Here is a 25,291-nt window from a genome sequence, read left to right on the forward strand (position 1 = left end):
CACACGCAAAACCAGTGTGGGTCTCGGGTTTTCAAGGAGGTCAATCCAAAAGACCAGGGAGGGTTTTTTTTGAGTCTCGGAGGGTAATGAATATCAAAACCTCTGGTATTGACCTAAGTCTCCATTTAACAACTGCCATTTTATTTTTTTCATAAAATCATGCTCAATTAGGACTTTCTGGGATGTCAGAATGTCTTGTCAAGACAAAAAGTCTGGGATTTATAGAAGAAATGCCATTTGTCTGAGTCCACATGTGGGGACGAGGCACACACAGGCGGCTGCTCTTATGTAGGTAAGACGGGGTAGGCCCCGTCCTGTAAAGGGTGGTCCTCCTGCTTGCGCTGCCCTGGGGAAGCTCAGGAGTGCCTGCATCAAGTGCCAAACCACCAGAAAACGGGCCGCGAGAACACCTTGGCTAGGAACAAGCCTGCTGGCCTCATTCCTGCCGTCTGCCTCTCCGTGTGGCTCCCCTCCATTGCTGCAACCTTGGGACCACTTCTGGGTGCTTTGTCCCATGGCAAGTAGGGCGTCTGTTAGCACCTCCTCACTTGTCTTTCATATGTTCAGACACATATTTTGGAAACGGGCAGCTTAGGAGCTGGAGTTAAACCTCCAATTTTGCCACCTGAATAAAGGCCAAGGAAGAAAATCTGAGCAGCAGAGCCAAGAGGGGCCCTGCGTTATGCCTCCTCTCCCGCCGATTCCTCCGCATCCTGACAGATCCATCACCAAGCCCTCAGTCCTACGTTTAAGGCCCTTCTTTTAAGGGTGTGCCGTTTTTCTGGCTGTTCATCTGACATGCACATCTCAACCAGGGGGAAGGTTTTCAGAAATAACCCTGATTGTCAGGAGTCCCGGCTTCTCTCCGGCCAGCAGACTATGTTCCATTTCCTCTTCTGAGGGCAGTGGGCTTGAGGCCTGAGGAGGGGGTGGGGGGGAGATGAAGCCCAGATACTTGGGTTCTAATGGCCACATGAGGGGATAGCACGTTCCTGCCCATGTCCATGCCAACCACAGCAGTGAGAGGAACCGCTGGCTTCTACACAAAAAACTTTAAAATCAGCATCACAGATATTGAAAATAAAAGGGAAATCAGGAGTGTGGATGGGACATAGGCAAAGAACACATTTTAAGTGAGTTGGGAGCCCTCAGTTTGTTAGAAGGGGGATGTGGCCACTGTGGAACCCATCAGTTCACCTCCGCCTGTCCCTGCTGGGCTTTGAGTGGTCACCCCAAGAAGCTTGACCACCCCCTGGCAGTCAAGTACCAACTCTTCATTTCCTGAGTTGCTTGGGCTTTTAGCAGCCAGCAATCTCTGGCAGAGCCCACAGCTCTATGAACATGGGCTCATAAAGGGAACAGGACCACTCTCATCCGCCTGTTCAGATCTCCTGGAACACTTCCAGTGTGGGTTCTGGGGAGCTGGGAAGTACCTCTTCCCTTGAATTGTCAGGCCCATTATCCTCCCTCGATAAACTCCTTCCCTGGCCAGGCGTCAAGTTCATTAAAGACAGGGCTGGTCTTACCTCGCTTGATACACAGCCCATCCCTCTGGTTCTGTGGTTCTCAAATTTGAGCACCAATGGGAGTCAACTGGAGAGCCTGCTGAAACGGACTGTGGGGCCCCACCTCCAGAATTTGATTCAAGGTGGACCCCAAGAACCTGCATTTCTAAAAAGTTCCCCGAAGCTAATGCTGCTGCTGGTCTGGTGGCTGCACTTAGCTTCTCCCAGCCCCCTCCTGGGAGGAGCTGGCCAGTCCTCAAGGTCCGTGCCACCTGCTTCCCAAGTCCCCTCGGAGCTGGAACGCGGCTGACCCCTGGGGACAGGCGATGCTTCTCGAAATAAGAGACCAAGACACCAGGATCTTGTTAGCTGGATATATTTCTCTTTTTTTGTTTGTTTTTGTTTTTGTCACAGAACACTGTTTGCAGTAGAGGAAACTGGCATTGCAGTCTGATGGTAAAACGGCTTGTTCACAGAAACCAGTACATGTCCATCCTTTAGAGCAAAAGCCCTCATGGCACGTACCCTAGTGAGATTCAGGACATCTCCAACATCTTCTCTGTGTCTCTTGGTCATCTTTCTTTTTTAATAAACGTTTTCAAAGTTTGTCCAAAAGGCGGCCGCGTGGGCTCCTGGCTGGCGGAAGGCGACGCACAGCGGGTGGTGCACACTTGGACTGTCACCTTCTCCGGGCTGGCAGCTGATATTGTATTTTTTTTCCAACTCATTTTTATTAAAAAAATAAAAAAATGCTCCTATCAGTTTTACAAAATCTCTAAGGGAAACACAAGAGCAAGGTGCTGAGGTAAAAAACACCTGAGGTAGCTTTTTTTGTGTGTTTTTCTCTTTTAAAAAAAAATCTGTAAATTTAACGCCCTGGGCCAACGACCTCATGTAAATTGCTATTTTCTTCCACATCTTTTTTTTTTTCAAAAGAAAGAAATCATTTTGCTGAAAATGGATGGCTTATACACCAAAATATAAAAAAGACAAAATATACTCTTTCTTTGCGGGGGTTTTTCTTTGTTTTGGTTGGTTCGATGGGCTCCTGTTTCCTCTTCCGAAAAGCTAGGACAAGTACCATTGACTCTTGTTCTGTTCAAGTGTCAGTTGAGGCTGGTTTGTGTGTTCGCTTTTGTTCCTTCTGTGTGATGTGATACTCAGAGCACTGCTTTGCCTGGGGGTGCATAGAGAGTGGGACTGAGGCAGAGGGGCGTGGGGGCTAAAAGGATGGGTGTGGAGGAGGACGGGAGGGAGGATGGACGGGAGAGATAAACAGAGACAGACTTATAGAGCGGTATGCAAAAACCAGTTTAAAACCCGTGAAGCAAAGAGAAATGGGTGTGAGCTCGACAGGGATGAAGACGGTATCCCTTCTGTTGACGTACACAGGTGACCCGGAGCTGCCGCGAGTGTCCTGACCAGGTTTCCCTCTGGGCGGATTTGTGTGGGTGGCCTTGAAGCTCCTTACTAAACCATTAGACCTCCCAAAGAATGACTTGATTCTTTAACGTCTAGAAAAGCCTGATTTCTCTTTAAAAAGAAAAAAAATTAATACTTGATTAAGAATTGGAGTTAGTTGAGTTATTTGATATATTATTTCTAAAATATATTAACGCCGCAGGCACCCTGTGTAACCCACAGGCCACATATCTTAACATCTTTCCCCTTCTAATATGTACACACATGTACAGAGACAATTTTCCACAAAAGGAAAGTGAACTTTGCTTTGCTTTGAACACCTTCACCTATGTTAGTTCAACTAAAAGGGATAGCGTGGTGGGAGTTGCGGAGAGATCCAAGTGGGCGGTGAAGTGGATGGCTGGGCAGCCTGCAGAGGCCCCGGGAGGCGGGAGGCTGGGCCGTGAGCCACCGGCCTCCCCCACCCCCTCTCCTGGCCACCAGGTCCTCAGGGCCTCTGCAGAGCCCTGGTGCCTCCGCAGACTTCTCATTCCTCAGGATGGTCTTTGGTTTGCTCCCGATCTGGCTGGCTGTGTTTGGTCTCGTGGTGTCAGGTGTTGGAAGGGCTACATTCATCCGTTGTTTTGCTGGTGCCTGTGGGAGCCTCACTTGCTGCGCTGTGAGGCGACTCCCTGAGGGTATTTCTGCTCCTGCTGCTTCACCTGTTGTACGATTTCCCTGATCTTGCGCTGTGCGGTCTGCAGCAGGAGAGGGGGTGAGCGGAGAAAAGGAACCCAGTTCTCAGGGTGAGTGATGGGGTGGACTGAGCCTTGGGGAAAGGAGGTGCTAAGCTGGGCAAAGTGTCACCCACCCACTAAAGCCCTTACTACGGGTCCTTTTCTGCCTGGAAGTAAAGTGGCAGAGTCCCCCCCAACCACCACTCAACCTCAAGGCTGCTGGGTCAAGGGTGAGGGGGTAGAACACCAAAAGCTTCCAGCTAATTGCTGGACAAACAGGCCAGGAAGCAGAAACCAGTGACCAGGGGACCTTGCGGAGGTCAGAGAGCACCCCCTCCCAACTACACACACGGCTCCCAGTGCTGCCCACCCACTGCAGGAACCTGTGGCTCAGACACTGGGGGCGCTGGGGTGGGGCAGCCGAAGTGGCAGTTGCTCTCCAGGGACAGTCAGCTCTCTAGGCAAAGGCACAGCCCTGGCTGGTTTTGCTCAGTGGACAGAGTGTCAGCCTGTGGACTGAAGGGTCCCATGTTCGATTCTGGTCAAAGGCATATGCCTGGGTTATGCGCTCGATCCCCAGTAGGGGGCTTGCAGAAAGCAGCCGTTCAATGATTCCCTCTCATCATTGATATTTCTCTCTCTCCCTATCTGAAATCAATAAATTAAAAAAATATATATATATATATACACACACACACACACACATATACACACACACACACACATATATATTTTTTAAATGGCACAGCCTTAGGAAAGCAGGCTTGGATGTCAGCTTAGCTTCGACTGCCTTCATGGGCTTAAGACAAGGACCGAGATTTCTCGATCCCCAAACCCAACCAACAAAAAGCATCAAAAAGAGCTGGCCCTTCTGCATAAAAGAGAAGCAGCTGTATGGAGGCCCTGTGTCCTGAGGGGGGGTGGTAGTGACTTGGAAAAGTAGAGGTAAGAGATAGGAGAGTCTGCTGTAATGAGCATTGAATGGTGAGATTTTGGCACCCAGGTTGGTTCTCAGGGTGCAGTCGGGAACCCTAAGGGTGGGCCCTTCTGGGTATGTCTCCCAGCAGAGGAAGGCTGTCAGGCCTGAGCAGGAAGACGAGGGGAGCAGGAGGGCGAGGGGAGCTGAGTTCTCACACTTGAGCATTTCGGGGCTTGAAATGTGCTTGGCTTGACTACAAAGTCCTACCCTCAGCGTCCTGTGGCATGCTGGGGGAAAGGGGTGGTGAGCAGGTGCTGAACAGCCGCCCTGCCCTGCGGTGGTGCCTGAAGGGCCAGGGAGAGGTTCCATCTTGAGGGCGGGGTTGGGGCGATGGGTATGTGCAGGGGTGGTGGCCACCTGATGGGCCACCACTAGCTTAGTCAGAGTTGAAAAGAGACTGGCAAGAAAGACCAGACCCTCACAGCACAGTACCTGGCTCGCAAAGAAATGCCCAATAATTCTGACGATCACTTCCTCGTTTTCATCCGGCGTTTGGTCACGAGGCACGATGACTTCTGCGCTGGTTAGGTTCTGCAGTTCATTCACCTGGGAAGGGAGAAAGGTGGGCTCAGGGGGCAGCGGGGAGTGGAGAGCAAGGAGGTGGAGGTGCCCACCTTCCCTTCAGTCTGCACGCTCCTGGGCCTTCCCCGCCCTGGTCACCTGGGGCCCTGCTGGTTTGGACTCCGGGAGGCTCCAGGACAGGGAGAGGGGGTCCATTCCCTGAGTCCATGGAGCTGCTCCATGGGGCTGAATTTTCATTCTGCAGTTCTCACCAGTGTGGTGCCCACCCATGCTCCCTGGGGCCCCAGGATCCCAATAACCCAGGGATGAAATTACTGCTGGACAGCTAAGGACCCTTCATTCTCATTCTTGCCTCTGAGTCTTGCTCATGCTGTTCCTACGCTAGGTGACTGCCACTCGGCCAGGCCCACCTCCTTGCGAGGCCTCCAGGCCGTGGGTCCTGCCTTATCTCGACCCCCTCACCTCCCGCAGTAGCACCACACTCCCGAGGGTTCGCGCCATGGCCTCGGCCCTGTCCCAGAGCTGAGCACACACACGCAGGATGGACAGTTGACAGTGGGGGAGAGGGGTGCACACAGAATTCAGCGTCTGGTTCTAAACTGACCAAACAGGACCTTGAAGGACGCAGGATTCTACGCCCTTGTGGTCTTATCTCAGTGGTTCTCAACCTTCTGGCCCTTTAAATACAGTTCCTCATGTTGTGACCCAACCACAAAATTATTTTCGTTGCTACTTCATAACTGTAATGTTGCTACTGCTATGAATCATAATGTAAATATCTGATATGCAGGATGGTCTTAGGCGACCCCTGAGAAAGGGTGGTTCGACCACCAAAGGGGTCGCGACCCACAGGTTGAGAACCCCTCTTATCTGCTTCCTTTTGCCCACTGCACGCCAACTAGCATAGTTGGATGTGGGGAGCAACACGCATGCCACACAGATTCACTTTTTTGCCTAAAGGTAAATCATTCTATCTGTGATTCCTTGAAGAGTTTTTGTATAAAGAAAACAGCCCGTGTGCGCGTGCACACACACACACAAACACACACACACACTCACACACTCACTCAGGCCCACAGCAACCTCCCGAATCCCTGCCACCTAGAACAGTGATGGCGAACCTATGACACGTGTGTCAGAGGTGACACGTGAACTCATTTTTTTGGTTGATTTTTCTTTGTTAAATGGCATTTAAATATATAAAATAAATATCAAAAATGTAAGTCTTTGTTTTACTACAGCTGCAAATATCAAAAAATTTCTATAGGTGACACGGCACCAGAGTTAAGTTAGGGTTTTTCAAAATGCTGACACGCCGAGCTCAAAAGGTTCCCCATCACTGAACCAGGACGACACCCGGCCAGCCAGCACAGGCCGGGAACATCCCAGGGGCCGTGTCCCCTCCAGGCGGGTAGCTTGCGCTCTAGAACACACCTGGGGCTGGTGACCGGCTCATGTCTAAAGGCTGCAGAGTTCATTCTCTGTTGCTTTTCAAATTGCATTTGTGGTATTGCCACCTTCAGGCTAGACCAGGGATGGGCAAACTTTTTGACTCGAGGACCACAATGGGTTCTTAAACTGGACCGGAGGGCCGGAACAAAAGCATGGATGGAGTGTTTGTGTGAACTAATATAAATTCAAAGTAAACATCATTACATAAAAGGGTACGGTCTTTTTTTTTTTTTTTTAGTTTTATTCATTTCAAAGGAGCCGGATCCGGCCGTAGTTTGCCCATGGCTGGGCTAAAACCTTGAATATTTTATTACAAAACAATTTCCTTCTCACCCACCGCCCTGCTGCTAAACTACTCCGGGTTTGGGAAATAACCGGAAGACCGAATCTGCAGGAGGGAGAGTCAGGGCCTCTGAGCATCTGTGGGGAGAGTTTAAAGAGCAGAGAGCGTGTAGGACACTCTAGGCCGCCGGCCTGGAGCGTGAAATTCAGTGGAGACGGTGGTCTGTCGAAGGGGTGTGCGCGGGTGGGGCTCTCCTCCCTGTCAGTTTCCTGTCCATTTCCTGCTCCCCGTGCGGATATAGAGCGGCAGGAGGCAGCCTCCGGTGCCAGGGGGTGGAGACCCTCCCGGCAGGTCCCGAGGCAGAGCTCCTGGGCGCACACCCTGGGCTCTAGCAGCACCATGGATCGGGCCCTCAGCTCCGAGTGACGCTCATTACATTTGGTTCTTGCAGAGCCAATGGGGTCTGAGGGGAGTGAGGCCGGGCGGAGAGTCAGCCCCGAGATGAAGCCAGCTCTGGGCACACTCACGGTTTTGCCGCCCTTGCCGATCACCCGGCCAGCAGTGGAAGAGGGCACTCTGATGTGGGCTTCCAGCTTCACCTCCTCTTTGGGGTTGAAGAAGTTTTCTTCTTTCAGTTTCCCAAAGATCCGCCCCTGAGCCTGAGAGAGCGAGACATGACGGACGGTCGCACGGCTGCCAGTCCCCGGCTTCCGCAGTGTGGCTGCGGGAATGGGGAGCCAGCAGCTGCACACCCAGCCCCAGGGAAGCCGCGCACAGGCGTGGGGCGCTGCTCCCACCGCCTCCCAAGACCGCACTGACCTTGAACTGGGCTTCTGGTGGCCCGGTGATGATGACCATCCTTTCGCTGACGTCGGGGCCTTCCGCTGGGGCAATCTGCAGGTCACAAGGAAAGGGCCACGCTGCGCTCAGCTGCACCCCCAGCCCCTCTCGTCTCAGTGGACGGCACACACACCAGCAAGAGAGTTCAGGGCTCCCACCTTTGTTTCGTCGTACCCCTGCCTCCACGCTGGGACACAGGACGTCACTGGGTGTTTGGCTGCCCAGGGAGAGTTGGCAGCAGGCCAGTAGTCATTGCCTGTCCCTGCCCCAAGCACCAGTGAGCCTGGCCTCCTGTCACTAAGGGAGTCAAAAGCTCTAGAAAAAGGGAGGGACAGACTGTGCCAACTGACCCAGGGCCTAGAGGGAAGGAGGGACTGGCCCACAGAGGCCTCCACGTGCAGCCAGCTTGCAGGAAAGTAACCGCGTGGTGCTAAGACTCAGCACCCAGAGGCAGCCGCCGGAGGCGACAGCCGACCTAGAGGAGGTGCGGCCCAGAGATGGCTGAAAGGCTAATTCACGAAGCCCCTTGACCAAATCAGATCTGCCGGCCTGTTTACTTCCTAGTGGCCCGTGCCTGCCTTGCTCAGATTCTGTGAGAAACTCCCACCCCTCAATCACCTGGCATTCACCAGCCCAGACCTGAGGTTTCAGGATGGCGTTCCACAGGCCCCTCTGGAGGGCCAGGCATAAAGGCCTCATTTTATGACTGAAGCAAATGGGACCCAGACAAGTGAGGTGACTGCCAAGGTCACAGGGTGAGCCGGGGCTGCAGCAAGACCAGGGTCTGGGTGTCCCCACTGGCACTGCCGACCGGGTTTTGTGTGGCCTCTGAAGCCTGCGGACACGGTGCTATGCAGGGAGGCCGTGGGAGCTCAGCTCTTGCCTGCATGTAACCAGAGCAGTCTCGGGGTGCACCTCCCCTACCTCAGCTCCACCCATCCTTTCCAAGTACTGGTTAGTGGAAAGCTCTCCCAACGTGCCCTGGTGTGGACTCTGGGTACGGGCGAGGCGAGGAACGGGCTCCGCTGGTGTGAGTCTTGCTTCAGAGACAGATGCTTTCAGAAACTTGGGATAAAGGGGATCCAGCAAAGACCAGGTTGATTTGAAAAAGGGGGCAATTTCTCTCACATATACTTCGCTTCCCTGGTTTTCTCTCCTCTTCCCTACGCGCTGGAGAGAGGCAGGGCTAGGGGAGGAGCAGGGTGTTGGCCCAGCATAAGGAGCATCCACACGCTGCCAGGCTACAGAGCCCGTCCTGTCCCCGGGGCAGCCCTGCTTCTGCCCCTCACAGAGGCCATCCTCGGTGAGGCGCCACCCCTCAGCCTTTCTGGGTGTGGAGAGGCTGTGGGGATGCTGTGGGGGGAAGCCCAAGGGATTGAGCGCTCTCTCATTTTCAGGAAGGACTGTTGGGAGTGATTCTGCTCTAGCACTCAGGTGGACATATGGAAAAACACTGGGCCAGAAAAATAGCGTAACCTGGTAAAATCTTGGCATTTACATTACTTTTTTTAAAAATATATTTTTTATTGATTTCAGAGAGGAAGGGAGAGGGAGAGAAACATCAATGATGAGAGAATCATTGATCAGCTGCCTCCTGAGCACCCCCTACTGGGGATCGAGCCTGCAACCCGGGCATGTGCCCTTGACCAGAATTGAACCCGGGACGCTGCAGTCCTCAGGCCGACGCTCTATCCACTGAGCGAAACAGGCTAGGGCAGCACTCATATTCTTTAGCTTTGCAGCCGTCATTAATATCTGGGTCCCAGTTTCTAACTTCTGTAATTGGCCCCGTAAGTGCTCAAAATTTACACCTAAGAGCCAGTCCTGGCCCTGCCGGCCTTGGCTGCTTCTACCTCCAACTCTCCCTTAGGGGTGAAAAGGGAGGATTTGATGAGATGACCCCAAGTCCTTTATAGTTGAAATCCTCCCATTGTCTCCTGCGTGGGATGTCAGACCACAGGGCTGAACACTGGGAAGGGCCTGTTGGTCTTCACACCTGCTCAGAGGGCGGGGCCAGCACAGCCTGGACCAGGGCTCCCTGCAACGCACCTGCTGGGTGCAAAGCCTCCCCTCCATGTGATCCACCACTGTCTCCCCGTCACCCCCAGGGCTCTCATCCTGTCTGCTTCACAGGTGGCGTAAACGAGGCCTGGGAGGGGAAAGGATTTCCCTAAAACAAATTCCTTAATGCCCTCATTGCAATGCTTGTTCTGCCTGACTCGGCGGTTGTGCCTGGGTATTTCTCTGCAGCACACTTGCTGTGGGAGAGACCCAGCTCTTCTCGGGGAGAGAGGGCAGGCATTCTCTCCCCAGTCACGAGACCTGTGGTGCGGAATTCCGGGTTGTCGCATGGCAGCACATTATTTTAGGTAACAATGGAGCCTCTGTTTCCGAAAGTGTTTCATGAGGCTCAGGACGTGCTCAGCATGCTGCCTGTGAGTCCGAGCTGATAGCTGGGCTTGGAGCAGGACCAGGGCCGAAGAAGCCTTCCCTTTCAGCTTCCCTGACGAATCTGCACCTTGTGCTCCAGGAGGCAGGATGTGGGTGTGTAGCTGCAGTGACGCCTGCACTCGGGCCCCTCCCAGCGGTCAAGGGCCTTCCTTCCTGTGCTCTCTGCAGTCCCAGGGCTTCCTGTCAGGTCATGCCAGCGGCTTCTTGTTTATCGCCCGCTGCTTTTCAAAGAGTTTTTCATTCCAACTACTTTCTCCAAGTTCGAGGGTTTGTGAAGCGGAGACTAAGTTAAAGCCTCAACGCGCTGACCCGCTCGGCATGAACGGCTGCTCCCCTAAGTTCACTCCCTTAGTTCGGAAAGGTCCTCAGCCTTTCAGGGCAGGACACTGGTCACCCAGAGAGCTGGGTGGCTCCTCTGCTATGAATGTCGTTTCTAATGCAGTTGTTAGTTGGACAGAAAAGGAATGAGAGAGGTAAAGATGAGAGCGGGCGGGAAAGTGCTGTGGGCGACTTGTCCCGGCCCCGTGGGACTCTGTCCCTGGACGGTGCAGGAGCTGCCATCTGGGGACCGACAGCAGGAACATGGTGGTGGTGGAGGAAGAGGGTGGGGCACAGGCGCTGTGGAGAGAGGCGTTACCTTGATGGAGGCGCCCGCAAACCGAGCCAGCTGCTTGATGTGCGCCCCCTTCTTCCCGATGATGGCCCCCACGGCCTGGGTCGGGATGAAGAGATTCACGATCTCCTGCTCCGGGTACTGGAAGGGCGAGACAAGACAGAGGCCTTCCCAGGGGGGGCTCCTGCAGGAACTTACCCGCCACCCACCATGGGCCACCAAGATGATGGCCCCAGTGGCGCCCGGATTCTTTGGGGGCCTAGAGCTCTGCGGGTGTGACGCCTGCAGAAGGAACCTGAATGCAAGCAAGCACCACACGACAGTCAAAAGGCAAAGGCCTCCTGGGCATCTATCACCCCGTCTGCTGGACACAGGGAGCCGTCCATTCACAGGTTTTCTGCCACAGACAAATGGGATTCTCTGGTTTGCCCGTCTCCAGCCAAGAAATGCGTGAAATGGACTGGTCTGACACGGGGCTGGGAGGCTGTGTTGGCGGGAACAAGAAGCTGCCCGGCCGCCTTGCAGCCGGAACGGCATTTCCATTAGACCAGTGGTCGGCAAACCGCGGCTCTTTGGCCCCTTGAGTGTGGCTCTTCCACAAAATACCACGTGCAGGCCCACATGTACAGTGCGAAGTTGACTTAAAACTTTAAAGTTTATTAAGTTACTTTTAGGGAATGTTGTGGAGTGAAAGATGTAGTGTCGAGGATTGAGAAAGGTATGTTGAGATGGTTTGGACATATAGAGAGGACGAACGAAAGGAGACAGACGAAACAAGTACACAAGACGAGTGTGGATGGGAGAGTTGGAAGGGGTCGACCTCAGCGAACGTACCTCAATCAGATTGAGGACGTTTTTAGCAAAGGCCAGCTTCGGAGTACCCTAATTAAGTTAATAACAATGTACCTACCTATATAGTTTAAGTTTAAAAAATTTGGCTCTCAAAAGAAATTTCAATCGTTGTACTGTTGATATTTGGCTCTGTTGACTAATGAGTTTGCCGACCACTGCACTAGACAGTGCCTGGCCAGCCTCCTGGTGACAGCCCAGAGACGTGGGCGAGGCCACAGGGGTCTGTGCCACGGGGTTCACAGAAATAAAAGGACCCCGTTCGCCAGACTTTGTTCAAAGATCTCTGAAAACTCTGGTCTTTAGCCCAACACAACCTCCTGGTTTGACCCGCTGACGACTCATTCGTGCCACTGTCCGCACCGGCACCCACAGGCCTGTGAGCATTCCAGGCGGTTGAGCGGGACAGCACCAGCGCGTTGAAGAGCCTTTGCGCACTAGAGCGCAGGCTGGGTGCGCGGACCCCGTGGCGGGCCATTCCAGGGCGACCTGGAGCACAGCGCCCGGCACGCACACCGCCAACATTCACCGCTCAGTCCGCCAGGACGACGTGGTGCCAGCCACAGGCGAGGGGAGAGGCGGACAGGCTGAAGCGAGGGGCACTTACGGAGTGATGATGCGGGAACGGGCTGAACTGGTGAGGGGGGTACAGGCTGGAGAAGTATCCGGAGTGGCTCTGCAGCAGGAGAGAAAGGGCCAGTCAGCCGTGCCCTCAGGGACACTCACCAAACTCGGGGGAGCAAAGTTACCCCCGGCAACACAGGCTCACGGTCCCACCGCACACCTTCCTGCGGCACTGGGATCCCTGCACCGCCTTCCCCCTCAGAGCGCTGGGCCGGCCGAGGGTTTAGCATTTTTAGCTGAGATGTTTCTGACTCCTAGGAACTTACCACGGGAGCGAGTACACGCGTGCGCACGCCCCTCCCCCACGCCCACACCCTCTCCCCCACACCCACACGATGCAAGGAGTCACACCGAACAAGCAGAGATGCTCCTGGGAAATCAGATCAGTGAGCTCATCACAGCGTTTCAGAGGGAATGGGGAGGCTGAGAAAAGAGAAACTTAAAAACAGGTTGAAGGAGGAAGAGAATGAATAAATACATGTGTGTGAGCGTGGGGAAGGGGAGGCAGGGGACAGGAGGGCAGATGTGGATAGAAGAAAACGGGCTTTAGGAGAATTACATTTCAAAGGAGCTGCTTTTTTATTGAAAACCTACTTGCACTAGGCACTCTGACAGATACTTTACATCTACTCTGAAACGCTTTTAATCCTCACAATAGTCCTGGAAACAGATATATGTCTGATTTTATGTATATACCTAGAGGCCCGGTGCATGAAATTCGTACGGGGGGGGGGGGGTCCCCTCAGCCCAGCCTGCACCCTCTCCAATCTGGGACCGCTGGCTCCTAACTGCTCACCTGCCTGCCTGCCCCTAACTGCCTCTGCCTGCCAATCTGATTGCCCCTAACTGCACTGCCCCCCCCAACCTGGTCACCCCCAACTGCCCCCCCACCAGCCTGGTCGCCCCTAACTGCCCTCCCTGCCAGCATGGTCGCCCCCAACAGCCCCCCTCTGTTGGCCTGGTCGCCCCTAACTGCCCCCCCCCCCCCGCCCGCCAGCCTGGTCGCCCCTTACTGCCCCTCCTGCTGGCCTGGTTGCCCCACACAGCCTGCTGCTCAGTCATTTGGTTGTCCCTCACTAACCCCCCTGCCGGCCTTGTCACCGGACTCAACCTGTTCGGTTGTTTCGGATGTGACTGCCCCTGGCTATCTATCTATCTATCTATCTATCTATCTATCTATCTATCTATCTATATATATATATATATATTAGTTAATCCTCACCCAAGGATATTTTTCTATTTTTTTTTTTTAAGAGAGAGAGTGGAAAGGAGGAAGAAGGGGGGGCGGGTGGGAGAGAGAAACATCAATGTGAGAGAGACACATTAATTGGCTGCCTCCCACATGCACCCCGACCGGGGCTGGGGATCAAACTTGCAACCAAGGTACGTGCCCTTGACCAGGAATCCAACCTGCGACCCTCTGGTCCGCAGGCGGCCACTCTAATCGACCAGGGCTTATTTTGCATATTCTTTTAGGCAGGACATTGGCCAGAGTTACCAAAGTCAGGTTAAATGTGCTTTACACACAGCCATGGAAACGCCGACATGCCCATCAGAGGAAAGCTGGGCTCTGGCCACCAATCCCTCACGCCTGCCCGTGAGAAACCTCCCAGGAAACCCATTCCAACAGTGATCAGACACGGGGAGTAAGGGTCCCAGCTTTCACTTGAGGGCCCTTGAGCAAATCTGGTACCCTCGTCTCCTGAATCTCCAGCCGGATTCTGAGCTCCGTATCACAACTTTGCCTTATGGCACATTAGGGACAAAATGGAACTGTTCTCCGTTTGAGCTTGGAAAGCAGACTGGCCTCAGAGAAAGAGAGGTGCAATCTCTGTGGGGAGTGCCTCCCAAAGGTGTTCTAGGTGCCCAGAGCACCTGTGGGGCTTATAGAAGCGACCCATCACTGTAGTACAAGCCTTTGCTTTCGTGACTTAGAAAGAGGCTGCAGTGACACCTAATACCCACAAGAGGGGGCTAGGAGACCGGCGTTCTCTTGCACACCTCCAATTGTTTGGCTCACTTGGTCCTGCTTTTCTTGGAGCATCAGCTCCAGACCCGTCTGTGCAGGTCCCTGTTCTGGGGGCTGCCCTGGGCCATAGCAGGTGGGGGCAGAATTGCTGCAGGTTTTCTGCTCAGACAAAGCTCTAGCTTGGGGTAAGGACACTTCTGTCCTCTTCCCATCTGGACAGCCCTCACAGCAGAAGTAATTCTTTTCAATTGCAATTTGCCTTTTCCAGAAACTCATGTGAGGTCAAGAACACACAGGCTGCACAGCATGGCTGCTATTCTGGGTTCAAATTCTCTCAACATGAACACTGTTAAATGTAGACCTACCACTTGGGTTAGGGGAGAGAATGAGCTTTAAAAGGATACAGAGAACAGATTCCCCCCTCCCCGTGTTATCTGTGAGCTACCACAGCTTAGAAGACTGTGCGGGAAGAGCCCCGGACTCTGCAATCAGGAGCCGGTCTTCCCGGAGGCTCTGCCGCTGGCCTTTGTGTACAAAAGGGGGCTTTTGGAGTCAGAAGGCTCAGAAGGCCCCAGGCTGAACCACTAGCTCTTTACAAGTTGTAGGAATTTATTCAGCTTTTCCGATCCTCACGCACAGATGGACTAAAATAGGACATGTAGGTCTTATCACGCTGGCGAGGGGCCATTCAATCACCCATTCATGCAAAAGAGATTTGAGCACCTACTATGTGTGAAGCACTGTTCTAGGTGCTGGGACACAGCTATTCAGACAGAGAAGGTCACACTGCCGCCATGGGTCTTACGTTCTACTGGGGAGGCAGTTACTGTGAAGAGAATGAATAGGGCGGTGTGAGGAAGGGGAGCTGCGGGATGAGGGATGGGATGGTGATTTAGCTAGAGGGGCCCGGGAGGACCCCTGGAGGGGTGGCCTCTGAGTTGGGAGGGGATGGAGCCTTGGGAAAGGCACGGGGAAGGGAACATTCGAAGCTCGATTCTCAGAGGTCCAGAGCTAGAAAAGGGGTTGGCCTGTTTGAAGAACAGAAAGGAGGCCAGTAGCGCAAAAGCGAATAAAAGCGCAGCAGGGTATGATGGGGAGGCAGGCAGGCGGGATCACGCAGGGCCCTGTCGGGCCAGGTGTGGACATGGATTGACCCCAAGTATAACGGGTACCCCTGGAGGATGTTACGTGGCATTCCATAAGGTCGCAGGAGGAAGAATCTGTCACCAGGCATTGCATGGCCGAATGCGGGGGTATTGAATGAGCACTTACTTGTGATAAAACGTGTGGCTTATCCGAGCATACTTCCTATTTCCCATCGGCCCAAGCTTACATGGCATCGATCATCTCAAGTGGAAAAGGACTTTCAAAACGTGCTTAGTCGTAGCGATCAGAAAAGTAACCTGTTGACGACCTAAATACTTGTTTTCCTTAGTGGGAAAGCAGGTTGTAGCCATCTGATGGACCAAGGCCCCCGGGAGCAGGGAGGTCAGAGTGCAGCCCCAACCCCAATATGGCAGCTGGGCTCACTGTCTCAGTTGGAGGGTCCTGAGCTATTTTATGATGGAGAATCTACTCTATTTTTTAGTGTTTCAAAAGCATTATGACCCTGGGGACGGGAGAGGAGGTGTGATGGGGAAGGTGCCACTGCTAGGGGTGCCCCACCGCCTGCCATGGTCATTATTATCCATGGTTCATGTCAAATTCTGAGTCAGAGGGGACCTGGTGTCTGCTTCTCCCCTATGCTTGACGATGCTGGGCGGTAGGTAGAAGAGTATACACCAAACACACTTTTGAACCTTAAAAAGGGAAATTTAAACAGTTGGGCCTACTTTTCCTGGAAGAGCTATAGGGTTCTTCATTCCAAGCTGTTTCCTGTGACCCTCTGACGCATGATTCAGGTGACACTCTGCAGCATGAAGAAATCAGTGTGGAGAGGGAGGGTGGGAGAGAGGGTGAGTGGAGAGGGCAACGGTCTGGCATGCAAATTATGTTCAAAAATCTGAACAGTTTTCAGTATGATGACAGCGTGATGCCATGTGGCAGAGGGATATGGACACGGGCCTGGGAAGGGCAGTAGACTTGGCCAGAGGGGTCAGGGTCCTGAACAGAGCTCTCCAAGACTCTGAAGGTGCACCGTTCTACCCAGCTCATTAAAGCACCTCCTAATTCCTTCGTGAGCTCACCTAGGACAACCTCTGGAGCTGACAGGGACCGGGTAAGATAGCGTGAGGCAGAGCCAAGATCTGAGCACAGATCTGTCTCATTCTGCAGCCTGGGACCTTGAGCACTGCACCCAGCACTGCTCTCCTGGAACATTCCGAATTCACTGGGTCGGGGGGCCCAGGGTGCAAGTTCTGAAAAAGCTCTAATATATTTAGATGTTAGAGCTCTGTTGAGTTTATTGAATACATGAATGAAAAATGAACACTCATCAGATGTCTGTAGAGAATCAGCAGCATGAAAGAGGGAGTGAGGCAAGCAAGTGACCCCAGTGAATTAACTCAGAAAGGGGGGAGAATTTTTTTTTTAAGAGTCACCTGCTTTCTCAGTGAGATTGAAGAGGACAGTGCTTGAGTAGACTGCTATGAGGGAAGACCAATCAGAGAAGTAGACTGATCTTGGAAATTAAAAACATGACTAGAGAAGTAAAAACTCAAAAAAAGCCATATATATATTTATATGGAAAAGTGCTTTCCCACTTGAGATGATTGATGCCATGTAAGCTTGGGCCGATGGGAAATAGAAAGTATGCTCGGATAAGCCACTCGTTTTATCACAAGTAAGTGCTCATATGTGCAGAGCAGACATTCCTGAAAAGCCAACTGGTGCATTAGAAGGTTAACCCCTTCACAACAAAAAGGGAATTAGAGGCATGAAGGGTAGAATGAGAGGATCCACTATCCATAAATTGGAAGCTCCAGAAGCAGAAAACAGAGTGGAATTAGGAGAAGCAATGCTGGAATTAGTAAGAGAAGCAAAAGACTTTCCTGAGCAAAGAAAAACTTGAGTCTTCAGATCAAAGTGCTCAGATTCAGATTTCTGAATTCCAGGGGTAAAGGCAAAATAATACAAAGGCAGAGCACTCTCAGACAGAAGGGCAAAAGTTCCCTACAAAAGAGAAAATCAGGGGAGTAGCACACTTAAAATGAGATGCTAAATGTTTTCAAAATGCTAGAGGAACTATGGCCCTAGAACTTCCAAATATCCAGCTGGACTTTCATTCCTGTGTGAGGGAATCAGAAAGGAATTTTCAGACACAGAAAGGTTTAGAAAGTATACTACTTATGTATTATTCCTGAAAAGAATTGTTTGAGGGAGTACTCCAAACAAACAAACGAACTCAAAAAAAAAAAAAATTAGAGAATATGGAATGTAAGAACTGTCTACAGTGAGCAAAGAAACCAATAAAGGTATAGTTAATTCTTTTTCTTTTAATCCTTATCCAAGGGTATATTTTCATTGCTTTCAGGGAGAGAGGAAGGGGGGAGAGAGAGAGAGGGAGAAACATTGATGTGAAAGAGAAGCATCAATCGGTTGCCTCCTGTACCTGCTCTAAACTAGGACCGAGCCCACAATCCAGGCAAGTGCCCTGACTGGGAAATGGACCATGACCTCCTGCTTCATAGGTCGAAGCTCAAGCACTGAGCCAAGCTGGCTGGGCTGGAATGAATACTTTTAAGAAAAAGATAAATCAACAAAACCATGCCAACAACTTAGAGAAATCATATAGCTTACGAGTGCTAGAGGCTGAGATGTTTCACAGATAGGTCTTATCAAATCTTCAAGAAACAGAAAATACCTACATATGTGTTAATTTCCCAAGGGTAGTAAAAGTTAGTCATCTCTCCCATTCATTCTTTGAGAAGAAGCCTGCTGTTAAAACTGTCCAGAGAATATAAGGCTGTAGTAATCACAGTGTAAAAACAAAATGAGTAATGGGACAGAGTCCAGGAATGACTAAGTGGGAGTTCAGTGCATGGCAAAGCTGACATTTCAAGTTGAGTGATAAAAGGGTACATTACTCAATAAATGATTTTGGGGAAAATTGGCTATCCATTTGGGGAAAAACAAAACAAAAACAAAGCCAGATTTCTATCTCAAAGTATAAGTCAAAATAAATTCCCTAGTAGTTACAGATGTAAATATAAGCAACAATTCCCCCAAACCAGCAACTAAAAATTACTATAAGTAAACACAGGGATGGGAAAAGGTTCCTTCCTTAGCATGACATCAGAGGCAAGGAATCCATAAAGGGAACATCACTGATTTAGCTACCTTCATTCTTAACATTTCCACACGAATTCTGTTGACAGGAAATCCGTGAGAATTTAAATTGCACCTCCCCTTTGATGTAGTAACTGTAATCTTAGAGAATTTTCATATTCACATACTTGTGCAAAGGCTTTTGTATACAGATATTCATTTCTACACTTTCCATAGCAAAGAAAACCTGGAAACAATCTAAATGCCTAAAAACCATGTGATTAGAAAAACTGTAATAAATTCATCCAATGGAATACTATGTAACCAGTAAGGAGAATTAGGTCCAGCTATGGAAAGATGCTGATAAAACATAAAAAATAACTTCTAATTCACTCCATTTGTATTTTTCAATAATACGATTGTATATATGCTGAGGAAATATTTTAAATATATGTAAACATAGTAGGGTTATATTTCTGGAGAATGGTTGGTGGGTAAAATTTGGGTAAGAGAAGGAAGGCTGAAGGGAAACATTTACATTTTACTTCATGCAATAGTTTGTTCACAATATATTTATTTTAAATTATTATGGCACAGGACACCACAAATAAAGAGAAGAGAAATGATAAAATGTTGAAAAAAAACATTTACCATATGACAAATGGTTAAGAGCCTTAATATGTGAACAGTTGTTACAAATCATTAAGAAAAAGATGGCCCTAACCGGTTTGGCTCAGTGGATAGAGCGTCGGCCTGTGGACTAAAGGGTCCCGAGTTCGATTCCGGTCAGGGGCATGTGCCTTGGTTGTGGTCACATCCCCAGTAGGGGGCGTGCAGGAGGCAGCTGATCGGTGTTTCTCTCTCATTGATGTTTCTAGCTCTCTATCCCTCTCCCTTCCCCTCTGTAAAAAAATCAATAAAATATATATATTAAAAAAAAGTAAACAAAAAAGAAAAAGATGAAAAATACAGAGGATGACTCCCATTTTAGATGATCGATTTTAGAAGTGGTTTGTTTTATTATATCTCCCCCACCCCCATTTAAGTATTTAGGTTGAGAGGGTAGCCTGGCCTTATGTTACCTTCTGTAGGCAGTATATACAGTCTTTCTCCTAAGAAATGAGGTGTGTCTCAATGCCACTGACTTGTGCCAAACTCATTCATTATCAAATCTCATAGCAAAGATATGAGGACGTGCCCCTCTTGTAGCTATTTTGCTCCTGGGAACATCAACAATCCCTCCTGTCTCATCTCCAGCTTTTTTTCCCTCTCTTCTCTCTTTCCTCTCTCTCTCTCTCTACCCCCCCCCTCTCTCTCTCTCTCTCTCTCTCTCTCTCTCTCACACACACACACACACACACACACACACACACACACGGCTTAATATCGGGCCCTATCCTTTAGTTTAAGGGAAAATGGATATCATTTTAAATAAATGGTATACAGATTTAGAAATGACTCAGATCTGTGTATAAACAGATTGCAGAAATGTGTAAGTTCTTGTGACTAAGGACATGGCTGCCATTCATGTCGGTATTTTGTTGGTAAAACAGCAGAGCAGGTTTATCCCGTCTCTCTACAGATAACCCAAAGCACTAGAAAGAAAGGAGTGGCTAAGGTTATGTTCACCAACTGGATTCTTCCCATTTAAACAGTATGAATGTTGGGGGAGAGAAAGTTTGCTTTAAGAATAAGCTGTATGTGTAGAGTTCAGAATAAAAAACCAGCTGGTAGCCCAGCCGGTGTGGCTCAGTGGACCTGTGAACCAGGAGGTCATGGTTCGATTCCTGGTCAGGGCACATGTTCGGGTTGTGAGCTCGATCCCCGGTGGGGGGCGTGCAGGAGGCAGCCAATTGATGATTCTCTCTCATCGTTGATGTTTCTCTCTCCCCCCCCTCCCTTCCTCTCTGAAATCAATAAAAATATATTAAAAAACAAAAAACCAGCTGGCAAGTATTCTGCCCCCCTCCCCCACTTTGGTGATGCCCTGATTCTGAACAAGGCTCGTGAGTGGGAGCAGCAAGCAGGCAACAAGCAGAAAACTCGTAACTTCCCATTTCTTCTTCTTTTATTAAATGTGATTCAAACAAGTTACTGAGAGCCCACTAAGCGCCAGGCATTGTTCTAAGTATTTTGAAACACTGTGTATTATTTTCTTTTAAAATCTGCCTAGTATTAAAATAGAATGCATTTGAGTTGCAGACATAGGTGGGAAAGAGAGATCCAGGTAGCCCAGCATTTTATTTATTTTTAAAAACATATTTCTATTGATTTCAGAGAGGAAGGGAGAGGAAAAGAGAGATAGAAACATCAATGATGAGAGAAATCATTGATGGGCTGCCTCCTGCACGCCCCACACTGGGGATGGAGCCTGCAACCCGGGCATGTGGCCTCGGCCGGAATCGAACCCGGGATCCTTCAGTCCAAAGGCCGACGCTCTACCCAGTGAGCCAAACCAGCTAGGGGTTAGCCTAGCATTTTAATGAATGAACAGCACTCAGAAGAGTCTTATTTGAACAAACAAATCCTTTTCTTTTTTTACAATCAACAGGCTTCTAGTGAATGTCTTTGCTAATGGATTCTTTCTTTCCTATTATATTTAATAGCACATGTTTAGAGGAAGGTGGAATAATATCAATATGTACATTAGGAAGAAGTCTAAGACTGATTCCTCCTACGGTCACTTAAGAGCAAGGCCTCCACGTTCAAGCTTTAGCTCTGAGCAACACAGCAGAGCCATGCTGCTGCCTGGAGGTGCCCGGAGCGTGAGCAACCCTCTGAAGCTGAGCTACTTACAGCGAACGGGTGGTAGGGAGGAGGAGGGGGAGGTCCTCGGGGCCCCGCGGCTGGAGGCAGCACAGATAATCCTGTTGAAAAGATGCCAAGTGCGCTGAGGTTCAACCCCGGGATCAGGTTGGCTTGTTGCTGGGAACAGAAATGGAGAACAAGATGAGGGGAGGCGAGCAGAGTCCCGGCTTGCCGGGGTCAACCTCCATCTCCTGCCACCGTGGCACCAGGGACTCCTCACGAGCTCTGCCCCAGCCCTGCAACCTCTTCCCCACCCTGCTGCTGGGGTGGGCTCTCCAAACCTCAACGTGACCACGGTGTTCCTCCAAAGTTTCTCTGCCACCCTTGAGAGTATCTACACATCTCAGCAGCAAACGAGGCTCTTCCTGGAGACCCAGGCCACCTCACCAGCCCCTCTGCTGCCAACCCCTCCTCCCCAACCTGCCACTCCTGTGCCTCTCACCTCTGGGCCCCCGTACACTTTGTCCACCCTGCAAGGAACGTGCTTCTCTCACTCCTCACCTGGCTGAGACCTACTCATCACGTAGGTTTCACCTGAGCGTAGGTGTCCCCTCATCGGGGAAGCCTTCTCTCACCCCAAAGGCCTCATCCACATGCCCTTTCTGTGCTAACATTCCTACATTTCCTTAGAGAGCACTCCCCACATGGTATGTGGATCACCTGCGTAGGTACCTCTTCCCCTTTCAGACATAATTTCCTTGTGCACAGAGACTGTCTTGTGTTGTGGGCTCAGTGCCTGGTACACAGTAAGTACTCGATAAATACTTGTTGAATGGATATGTTTAACACACACTGGATTACCAGTTGTTTCCTAACTCTATCTAGGACACCACCTATGGAATCTCCGTGTCCAGGTGCAGAATGGTTCACAACTTTGGCCTTTTCACCATTTGGTTACCAGCTTCGTGATCATCTCACTTGCTTGTTTATTTCACATTTAAACATGGGGATGCTCCCACAGGCTAGAATCGAGGTGTTCCTGCCCCATCACCCATTTTAATAGTTTTTCATGAAAGTTGCATATAAGATTACTTTATTTCTGCATCTTCTCAATTGTTCTTCTTGGTATTTGACCCTTTCCTTTCTTACTTGGCCAGATTTGGCTTTATGTTCAAGGATTGTTTCGTGGTCTCTGTCCAGTTTTAGTCTAGTGATAACCACCTTGCTGGGGTGAATGCCCCCATGAGCAGTTGTACCGCTCGCTTTCTCCCATTGCACTCGTTCAACGTAGAGGGCACATCCTTCCTGTAAACCTGGACAACTTTGCCAATTTGCTGCTCTTTGTAGTGTCCTTAAACCTGAACTTCATCATCCTTTCGGACGGGCATGGATGGAACACTGTACTACTGTCTCAGCTCTTTGGGAAGAGAAGATAATCTTCCTGTGAATTTGGGAAGGTGCTTTGAAATGCCTTTTATGGTTCCTGCTCTGGTCAGAAGTCAAAAGGGTCTGAATTCATCAGCCGCTGGCACTTGAGCGGTGGCCACAAAAGGGATAGAGTCGAACTTTAACTCACAGCCCATCAAAGGCAGACAAAGGTAGTCACCCACCCAGGCCTGTGTCCAACCTTCTCCTTCTCCTGCCTTTGTCTCCTCAAACCCTAAGCAGATCTCTAACATCTTCCTTCTTTTCTGCGGCCAGGGTCGCCTACCAACTTGCCTTCTTTTAGAATGTTTGGAACAGTAGGGCTGGGGTCCTTAACCTTTACCCAACTGGGTATATAAGATCTAGTAGTTTTGCTATTCATCAATCAGTGTGTGACTTTGGTACAGACATGAATGAATCCACGCGGTGGGCTCAGGTGAAGACGAGTGGAGCACCCAGACCCTTTTGTAGCTTTTCTGGGTGTTCACAGAAAGAGATGTTTCTTGTAAGATGTCAGGATCCCGAAAGAAGATAATGAGATCACTGGATGCTAATGACACTTCTACAGACAAACACACACAAATGGGGAGAGAAGGTCACGCTTCTCGTCATGTCTCCCAAGTGCCACGTGATGTGGCTGCTCAGGTGGGAGAGCGAGCACTGACCTGAGGGAGGGGGTAGGTGCTGTGGGATGTGCTGCAGGGAGGGAACTGCGTTGAACCTACACAGCTCTTTGTCAGCTTTACTCCTCTGAAATGTTACCAGGCCTAGGATTTGCTGCAAGGACATCCAAAGCAGGGGAGGGTACAGTGGATGATGATGGTTCAGATGAAACAAAACAGGCCATGAGTTGATAACCGTGGAAGCTGGATTATGGGATTAGGAGGACGCATTACAGCATCCTTTCCTCTTCAATATATGTTAGAAAATCATTATTATAGAAAATAAAAACATTTACTGAGTTGAGTTTTGGCAATGGACAAATACTTTTAAAATTTCTTATGCCAGACTGGTGTCTTCCTATTATAAAGTGGGAACTACATAGCAATAATAGGGAAGATAAACCCAAATCAGTCTGCTAGGAATATCAGAGCTGAGGTGGTTGACAATATTTACTAGGTAATCTAAAAGAGCAGATCATTAAGCAAGAGATGAAAATCAGAAGTTCATTTTAAAGTATTTACTTTTACAATTGGAAATTGGGGAAAAAACTCACCTTCCTAATATAAAAGCTATTTTTATATGTAGCCTTCTGTCATTCTGATACATATTATTTTACATAATTATAACTCCAATTTTTTACACTTTTATATACTTTTCTTTACTAACATTATATCATAGACGATTCCTTATTTTAAAATTTTCAGTTATGATTTTAATGGTTTCACACTATTTTGTCCAGTGCATTTATCGTAATGGTCTCCTGATTAGTTCAATGCCCTTGCCCCAAGAAGGCAGCAATAACTCTGCATACCTATTAGAAGATATTTCTTCTCCATCTGAAGGACAACTATTCTTAGGAGAGGCTTGAATTCTACCGAAAACATGTGGAAACCAGGAGAAGAAAGCATTAGGCACTTACATTTACAGCCAGCATGTCATTTTCAAAGGCCTCACGTAGCTTCTTCATAATCTCCATCTCAGCACTGGCACAGGCCTCGACTGTGCCCTTCACAGTGATGGTTCTTTCAGGGTTGTATATGCTCAAATCCTGCAAGCTGGCCACCAGGAAAAAAAAAAACAGAAATTTGCTTTTATCATAAGGAGAAATAAATCCCAGAGGATAACAAACAAGTCTTGGGGGAGACGGTGGGGAGAAGACCAAATTTCCTCACCACACACTGAAGTACAGAACACTTACCGCCTTATCTCAAATCTTGCAAATGACAGATCACATCTATAGTAAAATGTCTGATTGGTGACTATTTATGTATTTGTCTTTATAGTTTTGGAGATAACTATGTGACTTCTGATTATACTCCCATGTTATAGAAAAGCAGATGAATGAACTGGGCATTGCAAGATGACCAAATTCTCCATTACTGGGCACAATGAATCTGAATGGGTGGCTTACGATGAAATTGTTATCTTGGTCCCAGTTTCATGTTCAATTTTCTTCAAATTTCTGCCTTCTTTTCCAATAAGTCTTCCAACCAAGCCATTGTGGGCCAAGATTTTCAGAGGAATCTCTTCAGTTCTAAAAAAGACAACCAACAATTTAACATTTAAGGTGGAAAGGTGATTGCTTCCCCAAAGGCTATTACCTTCTTTTGTTTTTCTTACAAATAGAAGCTGTTTTGCTCAGGTACCAAGTGGTAATGAGTTTTAGGAGAGGAGTCCCTTACTAATCCCAGTGCATGAATTCTCATTAACATAAGCCAAGCCATGATGATTATAATTCCCTGCTGTGCCTGATTGGGAGTAAGTCCAAGAGGTAGATATGGCCAATGGGATAGAAGGAGAAATCCATTAGGTGACTTTAGGAAGGCTTTCCTTGCTCTTAAAAAGGTACAAGGGTTGCCCTGGCCAGTTTGGCTCAGTGGATAGAGTGTCGGCCTGCAGACTAAGGGGTCCCAGGTTTGGTTCCGGTCAAGGGCATGTACCTCAGTTGCGGACACATCCCCAGTAGGGGGTGTGCAAGAGGCGGTTGATTGATGTTTCTCTCTCATCGATGTTTCTAACTCTCT

The 25,291-nt window shown here is 49.6% G+C and overlaps 1 protein-coding gene and 1 long non-coding RNA gene across 6 annotated transcripts in view; one reads left to right on the plus strand and one right to left on the minus strand.

The window, feature by feature from the left end:
- Nucleotides 1-1,865: 1,865 nt before the first annotated feature.
- Nucleotides 1,866-25,291, minus strand: part of IGF2BP2 (insulin like growth factor 2 mRNA binding protein 2) — a 160,607-nt gene continuing 137,181 nt past the window's right edge. For all 5 annotated transcript variants that reach the window (XM_059687280.1, XM_059687279.1, XM_059687278.1 and 2 more), the window contains 9 exons: nucleotides 24,679-24,801; nucleotides 24,187-24,322; nucleotides 21,228-21,356; nucleotides 12,240-12,308; nucleotides 10,808-10,924; nucleotides 7,699-7,773; nucleotides 7,407-7,538; nucleotides 5,055-5,168; nucleotides 1,866-3,664 (listed from right to left, as the gene is read on the minus strand). In XM_059687280.1, coding sequence (XP_059543263.1) covers nucleotides 3,572-3,664; nucleotides 5,055-5,168; nucleotides 7,407-7,538; nucleotides 7,699-7,773; nucleotides 10,808-10,924; nucleotides 12,240-12,308; nucleotides 21,228-21,356; nucleotides 24,187-24,322; nucleotides 24,679-24,801 — 988 coding nt within the window. In that variant the 3' untranslated portion in view covers nucleotides 1,866-3,571. The remainder of the gene's footprint in view (nucleotides 3,665-5,054; nucleotides 5,169-7,406; nucleotides 7,539-7,698; nucleotides 7,774-10,807; nucleotides 10,925-12,239; nucleotides 12,309-21,227; nucleotides 21,357-24,186; nucleotides 24,323-24,678; nucleotides 24,802-25,291) is intronic.
- Nucleotides 11,149-21,359, plus strand: LOC132230199 (uncharacterized). The gene is made up of 3 exons (XR_009451822.1): nucleotides 11,149-11,333; nucleotides 11,804-12,331; nucleotides 21,248-21,359. It is a non-coding gene; the product is annotated as an uncharacterized LOC132230199 (long non-coding RNA).

This window comes from Myotis daubentonii, chromosome 3 (assembly GCF_963259705.1).
Source record: "Myotis daubentonii chromosome 3, mMyoDau2.1, whole genome shotgun sequence".
In the NCBI taxonomy this organism is placed as follows: domain Eukaryota; kingdom Metazoa; phylum Chordata; class Mammalia; order Chiroptera; family Vespertilionidae; genus Myotis; species Myotis daubentonii.